This window comes from Gopherus flavomarginatus, chromosome 1 (genome assembly GCF_025201925.1).
Source record: "Gopherus flavomarginatus isolate rGopFla2 chromosome 1, rGopFla2.mat.asm, whole genome shotgun sequence".
Classification (NCBI taxonomy): domain Eukaryota; kingdom Metazoa; phylum Chordata; order Testudines; family Testudinidae; genus Gopherus; species Gopherus flavomarginatus.
The window spans coordinates 245916744-245936572 of record NC_066617.1 but is presented as its reverse complement, the minus strand read 5'-3'; the positions used below and the strand labels follow the sequence as shown (position 1 = coordinate 245936572).

At 46.9% G+C, this 19829-nt stretch overlaps 1 protein-coding gene across 2 annotated transcripts in view; it reads right to left on the bottom strand.

The window, feature by feature from the left end:
- SLC9A7 (solute carrier family 9 member A7) overlaps positions 1–19829 on the bottom strand; it is a 126179-nt gene that overhangs the window by 14926 nt on the left and 91424 nt on the right. Inside the window, exons 13-15 of one of the 2 annotated variants that reach the window (XM_050919695.1) lie at positions 12720–12779; positions 6788–6851; positions 2987–3069 (exon numbers count right to left, since the gene is read on the bottom strand). In XM_050919695.1, the coding sequence (XP_050775652.1) occupies positions 2987–3069; positions 6788–6851; positions 12720–12779 (207 nt within the window). The remainder of the gene's footprint in view (positions 1–2986; positions 3070–6787; positions 6852–12719; positions 12780–19829) is intronic. The other variant, XM_050919696.1, reaches the window with a different exon arrangement.

The following is a 19829-nucleotide window of genomic DNA, read 5'->3' as shown; positions in this document are numbered from 1 at the left end:
CCGGTCTGGGCTGTAGCCCTTCCCGGCACCCGGCACCGGGCTCATGCCTGGTTCGCCGGGCTTTAAGCAGTGTGCGGCCTGTAAAAAGCCTATGCCAACCAGCGACCCCCACGACGCATGTCTAAAGTGCCTGGGGGAATCGCACAGGTCGGACAAGTGCCGCATTTGCAAGGCTTTTAAGCCCAGGACAAAGAAGGAGAGAGACCAGAGACTCAGGACTCTCCTAATGGAGGCGGCACTTGACCCAGCAGCTTCACAGGCCGTGATCTCGACGCCGGCACCGGATCGCACCGGCACCGGAAAGACTCCCCGGCACCGACCTTCCCCGGCACCGGTTGCAGAAGCGAGACCATCAACGTCTGCTACTCCAGCCAAGCAGACCCGAATGGAGCGCCTAGGTATGGCTTGGGATTCACCTAACTGGAATGGATGTGAGCAATCACTCGAAGAAGAACTGCTGTCTGCTGCCCCAGGGTCCTAGGCCTGCCATCCGCTAATGGCAGGGCAGGCTGCCCTTACCCTGCTCTTCTGCCCTAGCCCTGAGCCTCTCCAATGCCCCAAACCCCTCATCCCCAGCCAGAGCCCTCATCCCCCTGCACCCTGATCCTCATCCCCAGCCAGAGCCCTCATCCCCCTGCACCCTGATCCTCATCCTCAGCCAGAGCCCTCATCCCCCTGCACCCTAATCCTCATCCCCAGCCAGAGCCCTCATCCCCCTGCACCCTGATCCTCATCCCCAGCCAGAGCCCTCATCCCCCTGCACCCTGATCCTCATCCCCAGCCAGAGCCCTCATCCCCCTGCACCCTGATCCTCATCCCCAGCCAGAGCCCTCATCCCCCTGCACCCTAATCCTCATCCCCAGCCAGAGCCCTCATCTCTCTGCACCCTGATCCTCATCCCCAGCCAGAGCCCTCATCTCTCTGCACCCTGATCCTCATCCCCAGCCAGAGCCCTCATCCCCCTGCATCCTAATCCTCATCCCCAGCCAGAGCCCTCATCCCCCTGCACCCTAATCCTCTGCCCCAGCCCTGAGCCCCCCCGCAGCACAAACCCCTCATCCTCAGCCCCAACCCTCATTCCCCTGCAGCCTGATCCTCTGCCCCAGCGTGCACCCTCCCCGTTCCTACACCCCCACCTGAGTCTGCACCCAAACTCCGTCCCAAAGCCTGCAGCCCTCACCCACTCCTGCACACTCACCCCCTGCCCCAGCCTGGAGCCTGCACCCAGCACCCAAACTCCTTCCCAAAGCCTGCACCCCTCCTGCACCCTAATCCCCAGCCCAGGACCTGCACCCCAGACCTCCCCCCTGAAACCTCGCCCAGAGCCTTAGGCAGGTGGAGGCAGAGTTTGAGGGGGCGGAGTTGAGGGGGCGGGTTCTGGGCACCAATAAAATTTCTACAAACTTGCCTCCCATGTCAACACTGAAGGGGGAAGGTGTGCTAGGCAGGGTTACTTTGACGCAGGTCTACACTGTAGTGGGGATGCCAGCACCCTAGGTTTGACAGGTCAGAAAATCCCTTAAACTAGGGTTAAAATGCAGTGCAGATACTGAAGTCCAAAGTTCCCTGACATGGGTCAGCTGACTCAAGTCCCACAAACCCTCAGCTTTACATTGCTGTGTAGATATATCCTTTGGTACTTATTTTGGCCCCACTCATATTGTCTGAGCACTTCAAAATCATGTACAGATCCTACCCTCACCCAAAAGGGAAGTGCCATTATCCCTCTTTTGTAGCTCAGGAACTGAGGCACAGAGGCTAAGTGACTTGCCCAAGGTCACACAAGGTATCTGTGGCAGAACGGGAACTGAACCTAGGTCTCCCAGGTCTCAATCAAGTGCAAGCCACATAGCTATCCTGGCTATTTCTTAATGTATCTGGACACAAGGTCATTCCCTCACCCCACCTCTCTGCTTAAAAAATGGACTTACTGTGTTAAGTATAGCAAGTGCCCAGGGCATGTATCACGGGAACTGGAAAGGAGGAGAGACAGGAGAGCTAAGCTCCAACTGTGGGGTATCCCTTTTACATGGAAGAAAAACAAAACCACACAAATAGCATAGTGAAGGGTGTTTTAGAAAGGTGTGTAACACACATAGGGGTCAAATTCTGTGTCTGGTACACACAAGGAATTTTGGAGTGCACATGTTGGAGGGCAGGAGTTGACTCTTGTGTTTTCAATCTTCAGCATAAGCTCTCCACATGGGACGTGACCCAAGAACAGAGACAGCTGTCAAGAAGCCTAGGCCAAGACTTTCCAACCCTGAGTGTCTAGAGTGAGGCTCCTATATTCATATTTAGGCTCCTAAATAAGTGGCCTGATTTTTCAAAAGTGCTGGGCTCCCAGAAGCTCCCACTGGCTTCCGTGGAAGCTGCTGTATGTTCTAACTGTGCATGTGCCACCCCTCCATTCCCGTCCCCCCCCCGCAATAACTTCTTCTTCTTCTTGGACAAAGTGTGTGAGAGTAGCCAGGGACTTTTTTGGAGGGTAGATGAGTCAGACTGAACTTCTGAGTCCTAGACAGCTCATATCATCTACAGGGTAACCCATAAGGGCTCCATCCTAATGAAGCAGTACGGCTATTCAAAGCAAAGTAACTGAGCTGGAGAACAGATATTCCAGAAGAACTAGACTGCTAGTTTGGTCTCTGGGCATTAGCAAAAATGAGAATTGTTTTGCAAAATGGATCACTGACTTTCTGGACCTAGAACATTTGATCTGTTTCCCGATCATTGCTCTTGATGCAGAATTCCTCTTCTGAGTAAAGCTCTTCTCTCCCCACACAAGGGTGAAATACCATGTCACAATGAACTGCAAGTTTAAGTTTCTGCCCTGTGCCCCAAATCTATAATGCCCTCTGCTGAATGACCTTTATAAAGCCCCATCTTCAAATCCACAAATCCAGAGAGTAATAAATGGCAAAGAAATTGAACATTACATTAGCTTCCATATCTTGAAGCTAAGCAATGCTCGTTAAAAGGATACTTGTGGTCAAAGCTATACCACAACCTGAAGAGCCAAGCACTTTCCTGCTTTGTCCGGTTTCCTCTTTCAGAATCTGGACCATCCTGAGAATGAAAGGACAAAATGCACTCTGTTATTTCTGGAAACACAAGAACACACACCCTCCCAAAAATTTCACTGAAATTATAGACATGAATGTAATCCCCACTGAAATGAGTAACACCACACTTACATGGGATTTTGTGGGCGTGGAGGAATAATTTAAAAAAGGAGTTAGGAACACTGTTGTGCTGAGAAAATGCCCTACCCTACTCAGATCAATGAGGGGCCATTCCGCTCGGTTCGGCGCAGAAGATGTATGCTGCATGTCATGGGTCCCTCTGCACTGCAGTGAAATTCACCCTTAATTACTTTAATGATAAAAAACATTCCTTGTCCCAAGACTAGTTAAATCACCGATGACTGACTGTGTACCTTGGGGAAAAGTCACTTCACCTCTTGTGACTCAGCAGATGCAGCAGTAGCATTGGGTAAAAATCTAAAGCTGAAAACCGGATGTTGCACCAGAGAGCTACGCCTTCCTGGATAAATACTCTTAAACATTAGACACTATGGTTTGAAAATTTTTACTGAATAAAATGGACTGGAACGTTTCCAGATTTGTTCCTATTCATCTCAACTTTGGCTTCCTTTACTCTGGGGTTATTTGATATCTTTGCCTTAAGCTTCTTGTTTCATGGTCAGAACAAGAGGCTTTACCACACCTGATAAATTTCAGGATAAAATTATGTATTGTCAATCAGCATTAGAAGAAACAGGCTCATCAGTGAATCTATGTAAACTTGATACATTATATTTGGGTGAGGTTGGAAGGATTTGGTAAGTGCCAGATCAGACTAAGTCTCAGAAGTGTTAAAGCATTAAACAGGGGCAGTGCCCAGGGGGTGAGGGGGCTTGCTTTCCACCTCAAAACTTGCTTTAGCCTCCTCCATAGCCACCCCTCCCAGCGTGAAGCTCAAACCTCATGCAGATACTTCTCCGCTGCCTTCAGAGCTGGGTGCCTGGCCAGCAGCCACTGCTCTCCAGCCACCCAGCTCTGATGGCAGCGCTGCCGCCAGCAGCAGTGGATAAGTAAGCCCAAGAGGGGGCCAGGGATCCAGGGTACACCACCAAGGGCAGCTGGAGGGTCCAGAGCTCCCCAGAGCAGCCTGGACTGACCCACCCTGGACTGGGATACTACAGTTGCTGCCCCCCCAGCCCCGAGGGCTCTGCCGGCTCAAGAGTCGGGTGCCCCTGGCCTGGGTAGCTCTTACAGGCTGCGAGCAGTCAAAGGGCGGGAAGGAGTTGAGGAGCACACGCAGCTCTGGGGCTTTAAGCAACAGCAGCAGGAGATGGGGAAGCGTTACGACCACTCGGACCATGTCACTAGCCAGCGCATCCACACTGCCCGGCTCCAGCTTCTGGCCTCCAACGTGGCCATGGGGCAGGACCTCAGGGGAGGAGGCAGGGGGTGGGGCCTTGTGGTGGGGGGCACAGCCCCCCCAATTTTCTGTCTAAGCCACATCAACCCTTGCACTGAGAAGAGTCCCTGGCATTAAATATAAGCCTTTTAATGTAATAGCAGCAGCACAAGTGATCGACCAGATGGCGTTCAGCTGCATTTGTTTTTACTTTTGTAACCACTTTTTCTTTTGGCTAGAAGCTGCCAAAGCTAGGTCAGAGAAACCAATGAAGTGAGAACATCCATGAAACAAATCTTCAAATCATTGGAGAAATAATGCTGGAGGGGGCCAGGGATCCAGGGTACACCACCAAGCACCTCCATGTGCTTCCAAGCCAACCTAGAAAAGGGGTAGCATCACCACAGAAAGCCAGACTTCTCAACAAACAGCTCACTGGTCCCTCCCAAATGATAAATCTATTCTGCTGTAATTGCGACCTGCTCCTGATCTTGGGCCTGTAAAATAAGGGGAGAAATCCCACGGAAACTATACTTAATGGCTTTTGTTAAGGATACAATACACACAATGAAGCAGAAACACAGTTCAGATAAATGCTTTACATTTCTGTGGGACAGAATATAGACCAAATGACTAGCTTCTAATTTCCTCACAAATATTGTCAATGTAAATATTATACCTTGTTTTTTCTAATTTTTCCTGCTGCAAGCAGTTTCTCAGATATGGCTCAGTCTAGTCTGAACTGGCTGAGACCATTACATCATCGCACTGCCATCTAACCTTGGATTTTACCCTGCTTCCACTGTCTTCCTTGGGCCTGGGTAGGACATACAGAGATTAGGAAAGGCAGAAAGAGAGACTTCTGTCACTTGACTGGGCCTATTCTAAGATCTTCCAGACACAAAAGGCCAAATTCATCCTTTGTGTTACCTTATCCCCACAGTCTTAGAAATTACATATAACATGTTGTTGATTTCAGTGAAATTATACCAGGCATGGATTTGACCCAATATCTGCAAGGAGCTCAATACAGATGTGTAGCTCAGTTCCTGCAATAAAGAAAGATGCTCCCTGAACAAGTTATTTTTAATCGTTATTTGCTTACAAGAGGAACAGCAAGCTAACAGCAAGGAGAAACAGCTAACAGAAACTTCACTCCAAATGCAGTCAGTGATATGTGTGTATTCTGTTGGTGTTCTGTACCCTGAATTTCATGGAACTGAGACACTAGAGCCCTGTGCATCTTCTGGGTAGAACTATCAGTGTTTTGTTGTGCGCTTCGTTTCCCCCTTTAACAGGTTAATTTCTGTAGGTGATTAACTGCTCTACTGAATCTGTTTAGCAGGAACCAGTACTGAGGGCCTGGCAACTTCAGCTCTGAGTTAAGGGTTGGAGTGGAGCTCAAATGATGCTGATGGCTCTGTGCAGAGGTAACTGTCAGTCAAGAAGCTAGAGAGGTCAGTTCAGAACAAATATTTTCCTCCCATTCCCAATACTCACTGCAAGGGAACTAGGATGGATGTCATTTGGAAGTGACATATTTTCTGAATTTATGGACAAAGAAACCCAGAAAAGGTTTTTATTTTATTGAAAAGGTGATTATTTCAATATTGGTGCCTAGCTATCACAGTGAATGTTACACTAGAAATTCACAGATATATGGTATCCATGATAAAAGGTGTATTTGTGACATTCACTTGGTCTTGCAGTGGTGATCGGCAATACAGGAGTGAGATCAAACTGTGTTGGTGCACTCTGTAAAATAGTGAGGGTGCGCATTAACGTAGTGGTGAGCACAAGGGAACTTTTAATTTGTGCTGGCAGGGTCTACCTGTGCAGTTAGCATGCAACACATTGGTGCATCTTCGAAATCATTGCCCTCTAGTGCACATTGATGTAGATGAGACCAAAGATTAAATTTGATAATCTGGCTGCAGCTACTTTACACAGTTAAAAGTGCAGTATTTGGTAGCAGTCACTGAACAGAAGCCAAGAGGACTTTTCTCTATCCATTGCTCCTAAAAAGAACTGGTTATGGTTTAGAACATTTAAAGAATCCCTACTGGAAAAATAAAAAAGCAAGCCATTAGACGGCATGCAACAAATTCAGATCTGAGGAATTTTCTGGTACTGTTACAAAAGATCCAAATTTGAATTACAAAATTTAGAAGCACATATCAAGATGGTGTATTCTGTGACCTGAAAATGTTCCCATCAGCCACCACAAGTATCAATCAGCAAATAAAATGCATCTCTCACTACAGAAAATATTCACCAATGTCACATACCCTTCACATTCCTTTGGATTATCTCATTTTATATTAGCTCACCAGCCTAGTAAGGAAGTTATCTAATTACTTACTCCTTGTAAGACTTGAAAGCTGTCATTGCTGGGTGGGGGATCCTGATCTGGGTCAACACCAACCCTATAGAAACATTAGGAAAACAAACAGTGCAAAAGCAAATGGTTAGCAGATGGTCATAAACACCATAAGCAGATGAGAATGCATTTTTAAAAGAAGCTCAAGAGGTTAGTTCAACAGCATTCCACATGCTTATTATAGAATATTAGGATTGGAAGGGACCTCAGGAGGTCATCTAGTCCAACCCTCTCCTCAAAGCGGGACCAATCCCCAGACAGAATTTTTACCCCAGTTCCCTAAATGGCCTCCTCAAGGATTGAACTCACAACCCTGGGTTTAGCAGGCCAATGCTCAAACCACTGAGCTATCCCTCTCCCTCATTTTAGGGAGAGTTTTTCTTTATTCCATCATAGTTACATAGACACATTACAAAGCAGTTCCTTTTTCAATCAACCAGAATCCTTCTCCAGGCAGCAGATTTTCATTTACAACTCAGCACCCTCTTCCTTGGCTGGCTGCCATCCCTGCTGGGTCTTTTAGAACCATACCACTTTGTACACGGACTAGCAGAGTTGTGGCTAGCCTCTTGTGCTGCAGGGAACATGCCTCCTATGTGGCAGATTGTGTGCACAGGAGTACTGTGATGCTAGACAGGCCTCAAAATGGCATAAACATATACGATCATTTACACTTCTTAAATATACTTCCTAAAAACGGATCAGCAAAATAGTTTCTAAAGCTAGTTCTTCACTGCCCCCCAGTTTGGATTACAGTAGTGTGAACAGCAGAGTGCACCAAAGTGCTATGCTCTAACTCCCCCCTGAGGATGCTGCAGGCGTGAACTAAAAGGTTCCTAGTTCACATGAATGTAATCCTGTTTGAAGAGGACTATGTTAACACATACTGGGAACCTATTAGTTTGCATCCACACAGGACTTACAGCACTGGACTTTGATGCAGACTGCTAGTCACACCCCTGTAGTCTGAACTGCCCGGGAATTCATTATCTTAGTTTGCTCTGTCTTTTGGGAAGTTTCTTTAACCTAAATAACATGGGAATTGCCACACTGGATCAGACTAGTAATCCCTCTAGTCCAGTCTCCTCTCTCTTAAAGGTGATCAGAACCAGCTGCTTCAGAGGAAGGAGAAAGAAACGAGACAGTAGGCAATTACAGACTAGCATGCCCATAAGGGAATTTCTTTGCTATAGTTATTCAGTTAGTGATTGTCTTATGCCTGAAGAATCCCTTCCAAACATCTATTTAATCTTATCTAACGTAACCAGGGCCGCCCAAAGTGGGGGACAAGTGGGGCAATTTGCCCAAGGCCCCGCAGGGGCCCCCATAAGAGTTTTTTGGGGCCCCTGGAGCAGGGTCCTTCGCTTGCTCTGGGGTTCCTGGAAAACTCTCGCGGGCCCCCAGAGCTGCTTCTGCTCTGGGTCTTCAGCGGTAGGGGGTCCTTCTGTGGGTTTGGGGCACTTCGGCGGCGGGTCCTGGAGTGGAAGGACCCCCCACCGCTGAATTACCGCCGAAGCGGGGGCCTCCTGCCGCCGAAGACCCCAGGCCCCCTGAACCCTCTGGGTGGCCCTGAACGTAACTCAATATTTCTGTTATCCTTATAGTTGTCAAGTCCTTCTGAAATCCTATTAAGCCCTTGATCTCCAGGATGTCTTGTGGCACCAAATTCCACAGATTAATTGTGCATTCCACAAAAGAAGGGTTTATCAGTGTTAAATTTATTGTCTTTCAATTTTATTGAATGTCTCCTTGTATTAGGAGTAAGGTAAAAAATAAGAGTAAATGACACACTCACATTGTGTAACAATCCTGTTCTCTCTTATTTGTTTACTTTTGTAGAAAACGGACTGTTTAGTTTACTCTCCTCATATAGATTTTCCAGGCCACTCATTACACATCTAGAACTCTCCTCTATTTTGGCTACATCCTTTTAGAGATAGGATTACCAGAACAGAACAGAAAATTCCAGGCGAGGGCCTATCAATGGTGGACAGAAGGGACATGATAAAGTTACAATGAATGAGACAGAGAAGGTAGATTGGACATTACTGTTCCCCTCTTATCATAAAAAAAAGAGGGCATCAATGAAACTGAAAGGGAACAAGCTTTAAACTGATATGGAAATACTTTTTCTGCACAGGGTAAGATTCTATGTTGTGCCTCTTAAAAGCACAGCACAAAGAGGAGAATGGGGGCATGCGCAGGAGCGGCGCCGGGTTTTTGGCGCCCTAGGCAGGGATCCTTTCGCGCTCCCGGTCGTTGGCGGCAATTCTGCGGTGGGGGGGGGGGCGGCAGCCTTCCGCGCTCCCGGTCTTCCTGACACTTCACTCGCTCCGGGACCCGCCGCCGAAGGACCCGCTGCAGAATTGCCGCCAAAGATCCAGAGAGCGGAAGGACCCCCCACTGTCGAAATAGCCGCACTCCCAAATCCTGGCGCCCTAGGTGACCGCCTAGGTCTTCTAAATGGAAGCGCCGGCCCTGGGCTGGAGGCACTTGAACTACAACTCACACGAAGCACTACGGCAGCATTTCCAAAACAGAATTATTCTGGGTTTTGGCTGAAATTTTTCAGTATTCAAATTTCTGCTCCAAACTGAAATTTTCTGTGGAAACTTTAGATGTAAACTTTTAAGTTTTCATTGCAATTTTCTGTGGAGGAAAAAACCTCATTTCTATTGATTTCCCTTTGTAGAAGTCAGACGGGTTATTTCCTATCATATGTTCACCTTAGCGTTCTTCAGTCCTATTTTTTATTTGTTTCAGCCAATTAACAGGGTACCAAAATAAGGCCTACTGGTTTGAATTATTAGTCTCATCTTTCAGCATTTTTTTAAACAGGTACAATATCTGGTGTCCTCCAGTACAGCAGCTGATTTTTTAATGCAAGTGTTTATTTTTCTTAGCAGCTCAGCCACTTCATTCTTAGGCTTGTACTAACTAGGTGACTTTTTGCCTTTTATCAATTTGTTCTAGCAGCTCTTCTTTTTGAGACCATAATCTCAGACAGTATGTCATTTTAATACCAGAAAAAAGGATAAGTATCTCCCTAATATGTTCTGTGGTGAAGACAGATGCAAAGAAAATATTTAGCGTCAACGTCCTTCTCCTCCTTAATTGGTTCCTTTGCTCCCTGTTAGTCCGTACTCACCAGTCCCTCAAAGTCTTTGATGTTTTACCCTCCTTCCTTCCCAACTTCAGTACAACCTCACTTCATATAAAGCAGTCTTTCCAAAAAAAAAATCTTTGTTTAATGTCTTTGATTATTTGATCTTAAAATTATCTTGTCCCTCATAATTCCCATTTTACCTGCTGTAATTTATAGGCTTTTCTGTTGGCTTCACTTGGCCTGAATTTCCATTTTCTGACACACACCTCTGAGTCTCAAATAACCTCTTGCATCTTAACACTTAGCCAAGCTAACTTTTTTCTTGCCCGTCTGCTTCGTTTTTGTTTCGGGGGTATGTGTGCCTGATGTGTCTATTATGGAATGCTTATTAACAGTCTTCATGCAAAGTCTAAGGATTTTTAGTTTTTTGCTTAACTTCATGGTCTTTTTGACTAGGTCTCTCCTGTAAATGACTCCCTTTTCTAAAGTTGAAATGTTCGAGTGCTAGTCTTTGTTAATATTACTCCCTACAAGGATGTTGACCACTAGTTATTAAGTAATCAAATAATTAATAATCCTTAACTACAATTCATGACGAATCCTACTGTTCCCACCATCAAAATTTAGTGCAGAGAATGTAATCAAATATTATAATTCGCTTTGGAGTCAAGACAGAGTTCCAGTTCAGTTCAAGAAAAGCTCTTGCTGTTGGAGAAAAGTCTCTTAGAGCAAAGTGGTTTCCCTTTACTTGCATGCTTCATAAGCAATTACAAAGATCAATTGCTATGGAAGTCAATATTTGTTACTGTTCACCTGAATTGTACTCAAGTACAAAATTGTTCAGGGCTGGATTGATTTACTTGGATTAGCTCTTATTGACCAGGTGCACAGTGACAACAGTAAGCCCAATCATCTTGGAATTTCACTGAAATAGTCTACTGGAAAGCCAGATGAACAAGCATATGTTGGTCTAAGCACTGACCAGATTATGTGACTTGAAGGGCATGTCAGCTGCAATGCAGCCAAGAACATGGCAGTGCAGTCCCAGCAACCACCACTATTTTCTGTGCTATCCACTCTGACAATCCATAGCTGCAACATATGGTTTCTAGGATTGCACAGATGTAGTGTTTGATTTGGCAACAAAATTATTTAATTAACACTTGGCTGAGGGATAACAGTACATGAGAAAAATCATGTGTGAAAAATTTTCTGTTGTGACTGGATAAAAAAGTCTGAAATCGGACAATTAAAAATGCATTTCTCCTTTTAGCATCATTTCACTATTTTATTATGTAGAACCAGATGACTACAAACTGTCTTAGTAAAAATACTGTTTAGTCACCATTTTCATTCTGGTCTTGGGATAGTGAGTGAAATTTATACAGACACAACAAAGTAACAGTATCTAGAGCAGAAAACAAGCTCACTGAAGTGAAGGTGTAACCCCTTATGAAAATAATTCTCTATTTTTCAGAATATGAACAGCTTATCTTACTTTAAGACATGTTTTAATGGTAAATGGATTATCACTGAGCTTGTAACTTTATCTGTCAACTGAGTTCCTTAGCTACCAACCTTTCCCTGTCAACACTATTTCCTTAACCAATTTGGTTTGGAAGGGATCTAGAATTACAGTAGAATTCTGGCATCACTCTTGGTGCCATAGTAACTACTCAGATATGCCAACTGTGACCCAAAAGCTAAGCACTGTCATCACTGTAGTTAGGCAGTCTCCTCCCCACCTTGCATGCACATGTTCATGAGCCGAGTCCCTGTGACAATGGTGCTACTGTCATTGTGACTTCTGCCAACACACACGAAAACAAACTCAAAGGGAAAGTTTACTTGAAAAAAAAAAGTTGGCAAAAAACAAACACTTATAAAAGCCCGACTGATCCTCACTTTGAGAAACTCCACACTGGGCCATAGAAAGCAGAGCAGCTCTAATTCTTGGTGATATTGCCCAAGTCCAGCCTTCCCAAAGCCTGAAACGGAGAGCAGGAATTCCCCATAGGTGGTATGTCTAAGCATGTACAGCTACTGTGGTAACAGCCCTGAATGCTGGTAGTACTTAACTATTATGGTTCTCAATGCAGCTTGTTTTGGCGTTGGCCTATTTGTGGTTCTAAAAACTAACTGGTTTGTTGGGACTTCTGTGACAGAACAGGGTGCATTAAAGATGCACCAAAGGAATGTAATTATTACACTATACACAACTTCAACAGCCTATAACAGGCCTTGTTTACCAGTTCATTGGTTTTGGAAACTAATCTTGACTCCTTTCCCACTGAACTCAATTGATCAGCTCCGATCAGCACCTTTCTTGGGAGGGTTCCAATATGGGACAGTCCTGCAACTGTGGTGGGAGTCAATCTTACTCTCCTGAGTAACCCCCTGGAAGTCATGTAGACTACTTGCATGAATAAGGATTATAGGATCAAATCCATGATTTCCCAACTCACAGAAGTCAGAGGATGTTTTATTTTTATTATTTTTACAATAAAAGAACCATTTTACTTTCTTTCCTAAGCATGTGGTGAGGTAGAAGGAGTCTGTTATCCAGATTTTAAGGGGAATAACAAAAAAAAAAATTGGAAAAACTGCAAGAGTGAAAGCCCTGCCTGTGAGAACCACACCCTTTCAGCTCACGGAACTAAACTGATTCAGAACTATGGAAACTGTACAGTCCCTCATTTGAAAAGAAGCAGTATGCCATAGCGTAGAAAGGAGAACACATATTTTGGGTTAGAAAGGTGAAGAAAGCCAAGCACCAGGTTAATTTTATACTGAGAAAACCAGTGTCACCTGAAGTACAGCCAGCGGCTTTCATTTATCTCTTCCACCGATGGAGCATGATCACCAACTCTGGTACAGCACAAGAATGGGACGTAAGTAACAGAAAATGTTTGTGAGCTGGTATCTTTAGCCAAGCTCAAAATAAAAACAAACCAAAACCAACAACAGAAACAAACACACAAAGTAAAAATGGAATACAAAATAACAAAAAAAAAAAAACCATAGAAAGTAACAATGACAATACTGTATGATAAACATTTGCTAATAACATCCCTTAGTTTGTTTTCATACAATCATGTGGGTGATAATCACATCCAGAAGCTATCACCTCCAAGAAAAGTAGATCCAACCATGTTACCATAGAATCTTTACATGACAACAAAGTACATGTAACAATTAGTTCTAGCAATTATTACAAGGTGGACAAAATTACTATAAAGGTGGGTGCCCAGCTGGTTGAAAGACCATACTCAAAGAGAAGTTATCAGTGGGTCGCTGTCAGACTTGGAGGGTGTATTTAATGGGGTCTTGCAAGGGTCAGTCCCGGGTCTGGTACTATTCAGTATTTTCATTAGTGACTTGGATAATGTAGTGGCGAGTATAACTATAAAATCTGCAGATGACACCATGCTGGGAAGGGTTGCAAGCATTTCAGAGGACAGGATTAGAATTCAAAATGACTTCGACAAATTGGAGAATTGGTCTAAATTCAACAAGAAGAAATTAAATAAAGATAAGTGCAAAGTACTACATTCTGGAAGTAAAAATCAAATGTACAACTACAAAATGGGGAACGGTACTGCTGAAAAGGATCTGGGAGTTATAGTGGATCACAAATTGAATATGAGTCAACAATGTGATGTACTTTTTAAAAAGGTTAATATCATTCTAGGGTGTGTTAAAAGGAGTATCGTACCGAAGTCACAGAAGGTAATAGTCCGACTCTACTCTGCGCTAGTGAGGTCTCAGCTGGAATAGTGTCCAGTTCTGGGTGCTACACCTTTAGGACAGATGTGAACAACCTGGCGTGAGTCCAAAGGACAGCCACAAACATGAGAAAAGCTTTAGCAAACCTGATCTACAAGGAAAGATTAAAAAACCTGGGCATGTTAAATCTTGAGAAAAGAAGACAGAGGGACTTAATATAAATCTTCAGATACGCTAACGGCTGTTATCAAGAGGACTGTGATCAATTCTTCTCCATGTCCACTGAAGGAAGGACAAGTAGTAACTAGCTTAATCCGCAGCAAGGGGAAGTTTTAAGTTAGATATTAGCACAAACTTTTCAGCTAGAAGGGCAGTTAAGTTCTGGAACAGACTTCCAAGGGAGGTTGTGGAATCCCCCTCAATGGAGGTTTTTAAAAACAGGCTGGACAAACATCTGTCAGAGATGGTCCAGGTTTACTTTTACCTGCTTCAGTGCAGGGGCTGGACTAGATGACCTCTCAAGGTCCCTTCCAGCCCTACACTTCTATGATTGGCTACACATGTAGATATAAGATATAGCTATAATATAGATACAGAGAGAGAGAGAGAGAGAGAGAGGTTGTGTGCATATGTATACAAGATATGGCCAATTCATACACACACAAAAATATATTTAAAAAAAAAAAACAACATTGAAGGTTGTAAAGTTGAGAATTCTAAAATGAGCATGTTCCAGAATTAAGGTTACCTTGTGCAGGTAGTGACACCTACAGTTCAGGTTCCCTGAGTCTTTCCATTCTAAGATTCTCTTTTTGGTTGCTTAGAACTGCCAAACTAACAGGCTGATATTTTCCATGGCGTATGTCGGTCTCAGCTATTTTTGGAAAATTACAACAAAACCTGTTCAGCTTTTTCCTCAGAATGAGTTTAGGGAAAAATACATTTTTACTGATGTCAAAATATCCCTCCAACCATTGTGTTGAGAAGCTCTAGTGCCTCCATACTTTGGAGCAGGGACTTCAAATCTGGCAGGAGGGCACTCTGGTGTCAGGGATTAACTGCCCTTTCCCAGTACTGAGGCCACAGTGGCACCAGCACAGGCACTGAGAGCAGGAAGCCCGGCTGTCCAGGCAGAGCAGAAGATGAAGCAGTCTGACCTGAAGGCAGAGGGGACTACGGCCAGAATGGGGTGAAGGGGTGACTGGGTCCTATTGGTCAAGGGGACAGGGAGCCAATGGGGGGGTAGGGATGGGGAGACTGAGCTCACACTCAAAATTGTGGAGTAGGGTAGGGAGACCAGTTGGGTAAGGAGTTTGGGAGTGGGGGAAGTGGAGACTAGATTTGGAGCCTGGGGAGGAGCTAGGACTTGGACAGAGAACCCAGAGGAAGAGAAGACTGGGATGAGGAGCAAGGGCTTAGGAAGGGGGCTAAATAGGTTTCAACCCAGCTGATGACCCATGTGGGTGTCAGTATGACGGAATTTCTGCCTGTGCAATCTTAACTCAGACTCTTGTGATCATGTAATTAAAAGATGAATTACAATCTGCACATTTTCTCCACAGGACACCTGCCTCATTCAGTGCACTGGATGGTGCTCACTGAATGAGTTAGCTATTAAATATTTTGTTTTATTCTCAGGGGTCAGTATCTGGCCCCATGCCTCATTTACTGCACATCACTCTATTTCTCATTGCTTAAATTTTAAAGCTCAGTTGTACATTGTGCAATTTTACTTCCATATAGTTAAAACATTAAATAAGTCTTTGTATCTGAATAAGCTTGACAACAGGACTTCAATTAAAAATCCTGCTATTTCAATAGTAACCATGTCACTATGCATCATTTAAATAGCAAAAAACCAGAAAAGTTAGTATTGGAAATCAAAACCTCTCCCCCTAGCAAGGACAGTGCTTAATTATATCTTTATCACAAGCTATTTTACAGTTCCTAAAATTCACAAAAAAGTTTGTTTACCAATTAAAATGCATGTTTTGAAATTAATTAATCTCAGTTACTTGTAGTGACTATTCCCACCCACCTAGTTTGAAACGACAAATTCTGAACAAAAAGCGGGGACATTAGTCAGCATTTTGTTTCAATGGAAAAGACGGTTACTCACCTTTGTAACTGTTGTTCTTCGAGATGTGTTGCTCATATCCATTCCAGTTAGGTGTGTGCGCCGCACGTGCACATTCGTCGGAAAACTTTTACCCTAGCAACTCAGTGGGCCGGCAGGTTGCCCCCTAGAGTGGCGCCGTCATGGTGCTCGATATATACCCCTGCCGGCCCACCCGCTCCTCAGTTCCTTCTTGCCGGCTACTCCGACAGTGGGGAAGGAAGGCGGGTGTGGAATGGATATGAGCAACACATCTCGAAGAACAACAGTTACAAAGGTGAGTAACTGTCTTTTCTTCTTCGAGTGATTGCTCATATCCATTCCAGTTAGGTGAATCCCAAGCCTTACGTAGGCGGTGGGGTCGGAGTGAAATGTGGCAGAATGAAAACTGCTGAGCCAGAGGCCACAGCATCTCTTGACTGTTGAACCAGGGCATACTGCGAAGCAAAGGTATGGACCAAGGACCAATGGAGCTGCGCGACAGATCTCGTGGGTAGGAACACGAGCCAGCAAGGCGGCAGATGAAGCCTGAGCCCTGGTAGAATGCACGGTGATGTGGCTTGGGGAAATATGAGCCAAATCATAACAAGTGCGGATGTACGCCATCACCCAAGATGAGATCCTCTGAGAGGAAAACAAGCAAGCCCTCCCTTTGGTCTGCTACCGTGACAGAGCTGGGGCACCTTACGAAATGGTTCTGTCAGCGCAATATAAATACGAGCACTCCACAGATGTCCAGGGAGTACAATGGTTGCGCCCATTGCGTTGAGCTGTGGGTAACATGAAAGGCCGAAACCACCTTAGGGAGGAAAGCCGGGTGCGGTCATAACTGCACCTTGTCTTCGTGAAACCTAGTGTACGGCGGAACCACCGTAAGAGGTCTGAGCTCGGAGACCCGACTGGCCGATGTAACAGCTACGAGGAAAGTTGTCGTCCAAGACAGGTATAGCAGAGGGCCGGTCGCGAACGGCTTGAATGGGGGAGACATAAGTCTAGTTAAAACTAGGTTGAGGTCCCAGGTTGGGACTGGGCGGCGCACCCGAGGGTGCAAGCGCTCCAAGCCCTTGAGGGACCTCGAACCCATAGAGTGTGAGAACACGGAACGTCCACCTTAGCCTGGCTGGAAGGTAGAGATGGCTGCTGAGTGTACCCTCAGCGATGATACCGCCAGGTCCTGCCGCTGAAGGCCAGAGGCAGGCCAAATAGAGGGAATCGAGACCTCAGTAGGAGCAAGATCGAGCGTATTGCAGCTGTAGAAGAAACGCTTCCACTCGGCCCGGTACGTTGACCAGGTGGAAGGCTTCCTGTCACCCTGGCTCAGTTACGCAGCGGCCACGCCGTGAGGCGAAGAGGCTGCAGGTCCGGGTGACGTAGCTTGTCGTTGCCCTGAGTGATGAGGTCTGGGTGGGGTGGCAGGGTAATTGGGTTGGTTATTGACAGGCCGAGCAACGTGGTATATCAGTGCTGCCTGGACCACTCTGGAGTGATCATGATGATGCACGCTCTGCCCCTGCGGAGTTTGAGCAGGACCTAATGAACCAGTGGGAACAGTGGGAAGGCATAAAGGAGTTGGCCTTTCCACGGCATCAGGAATGCGTCCAAGACCGATCCCGAGGAGAGACCTTGGACGGAGCAGAACATCTGGCATTTTCTGCTCTCGCGGTGAGCGAACAGGTCTATGTGAGGAAACATCTCCACTTCTGGAAAGCAGAACGCCTCACATGGGGCAGAGTGATCACTCGTAAGACAGGAAAGACCTGCTGAGTCAAAGCGCCAAGACGTTCCGAACGCCTGGGAGAAAGGACGTCACCAGCTCCTTCGAGTGGGCCATGCAAAAGTCCCGGAAATGGATGGCCTCCTGACAAAAGGGGGGAGGACCATGTCCCTCCCTGGTTATTTATGAAGCACATGGCCGTTGTGTTGGCTGTAAACATCGAGATACCACGGCCTCGCAGCTGCCGCTGGAACCCCTGGCATGCCAGGCGGACTACTCTCATTTTTGGGGCATTGATGTGGAATGCCAGCTCCCGAGAAGACCAAAGGCCTTAAGCTCGGAGGTGACCATGAGCACTCGAGCAGAGAGATGGCGCGTCCGTCGTCAGGGGCAGTGAGGGCTGGGGTGGATGGAACCGCATCCCTGCCCACACCAGGGAGGGAGTTAACCACCACTCTAGGGAGCCTAAGGTGCTCGAGGGAACGGTGACTACCATGACCATTGGCTCCCTGTCCGGGTGGTACGCCGAGGTGAGCCGGACTTGGAGAGGACGGAGGCGGAGCTTGGGGTGTTTGGTTACAAACTTGCGGGCAGCCATGGACCCAGGAGACTGAGACAAGTACGAACCGAGGTCGTTGGGAAAGCCTGCAGACCTCGGATGATTGTTGCCATCGCCTAAAACCGCAGTTGTGATAAGCAGGCTCCGGCTAGGTAGGAGACCAGGATAGCCCCTAGGAAGTCCAACCTCTGCGTGGGAACCAGAGTGGATTGCTCTATAGTAATCATCAGGCCTAGACCTGTGAATAAGACCGTGATGATGCCCACGTGCTGAGTGGTTTGTGTCTCGGAGTCTCCTCGGATAAGCGAATCGTCCAGATACGGAAAACGCATATCCGACATCAGCGAAGGTAGGCGGCGACTATGGCCGTAAGCCAGAAGTACTGACGGTTGGCTAGAAAGCGGAGGTATCTCCTGTGCGGAGGGAAGATGGCATTGCGAAAGTACGCGTCCTTCATATCGAGGGTGGCATAGTAGCCCCCAGGAGGCAAGGATGGAATAATGGTTCCCAGGGATACCATGCGGAACTTCAACCTTATCCTAAACTGGTTGAGTCCGTGCAGGACTAGGAAGGTCTGAGACCTCCGTTCGAGTGGGGGACTAGGGCATAACGGGAGTAAACCCCCTTGCCCCTTTCGTCAGTCGGCGTCTGCACCTCTTGTACGAGGAATTGCTCGTGAGAGGGGTCCCTGAAGGGGGACAGGGCTGGAACAAATTAGAGGTGGTACCTATGCTCCACCGTGCGCAGGACCCAGCGATCTGAAATTAACTGGGGCCATGCCAGGAGAAAGCGGGATTGGGATCCCGGCCTGTGACTGGTACACCGCCCTCAGGCGCACCTTGGAAGGTTCGTCATTGGTCCCAGTGGTAATTGCGAGGGACCTTGACCTTGGCTCTTTAGGGGTCCTGACGTTCATCTGCGACCACCTTGGCCTCGCCGTTTGCCAAAGTCCTGTCTCTGGCTAGGCACAGAGTATGGCGGCTGGGGACAGAAAGGCCTGCGTTTGGTCGCTGGCATACGCATGCTGAGAGAGCGCATTAGGACCCTATTGTCCATCAGGCTTAGCAGCCTGGGGCTGTCTTTGCCGCGAAGAGGCCTTTACCAACAAAGGGTAAATCTTGAATGGCATACTGCAGCTCCGGCCGGAGGTTTGAAACCTGAAGCCATGAGATGCACCTCATGGCGACACCAAAGGCCAGAGTCCTGGCTGCTGAGTCTGCTGCGTCCAACGAGGCCTGGAGGGACGCTCTGGGTGCCTTTTTCCCCCGTCCTCCAAGACGGCAGCGAACTCTTGGCGGGAGTTTTGAGGGAGAAACTCCATAAACTAAACTACCTTCACCCAGGTGGTATAATTATAGCAGCCAAGCAAGGCTTGTTGCTTTGCTATCAGAGCTGCAGGGCCTCTGCAGAGTACACTTGGCGGCCCAGCAGGTTCATTCGCCAAGCCTCCTTCGGTTTCGGGGCTGGTGCCCGCTGGCCATGCCAATACCTCTCCTTAACAGACTGAAAGACAAGTGAGCAGAGAGGAGAGCGGACAGACGAGTAGTCGTACCCCTTAGAGGGCCCCATACCGGGTCCTCTATCTCTGGGACCTCCTCCACCTCAGGTTGACCTTGCCCAACTCGGCACCGGGGACCGGCACCGGGAGGCGTACCGGTACCTGGAACGAGATCCAGACCTGCAACCAGAACGGTGCCGGGAGGTCGACCGAGATCTCGAGGCTCGGGGAGAGGCTACAGGAGTCAAGGTACCTGTTGCGGTGCCGGGAGTCGGAACGGTGCCGATAGCGGGTCGGCGAATGGG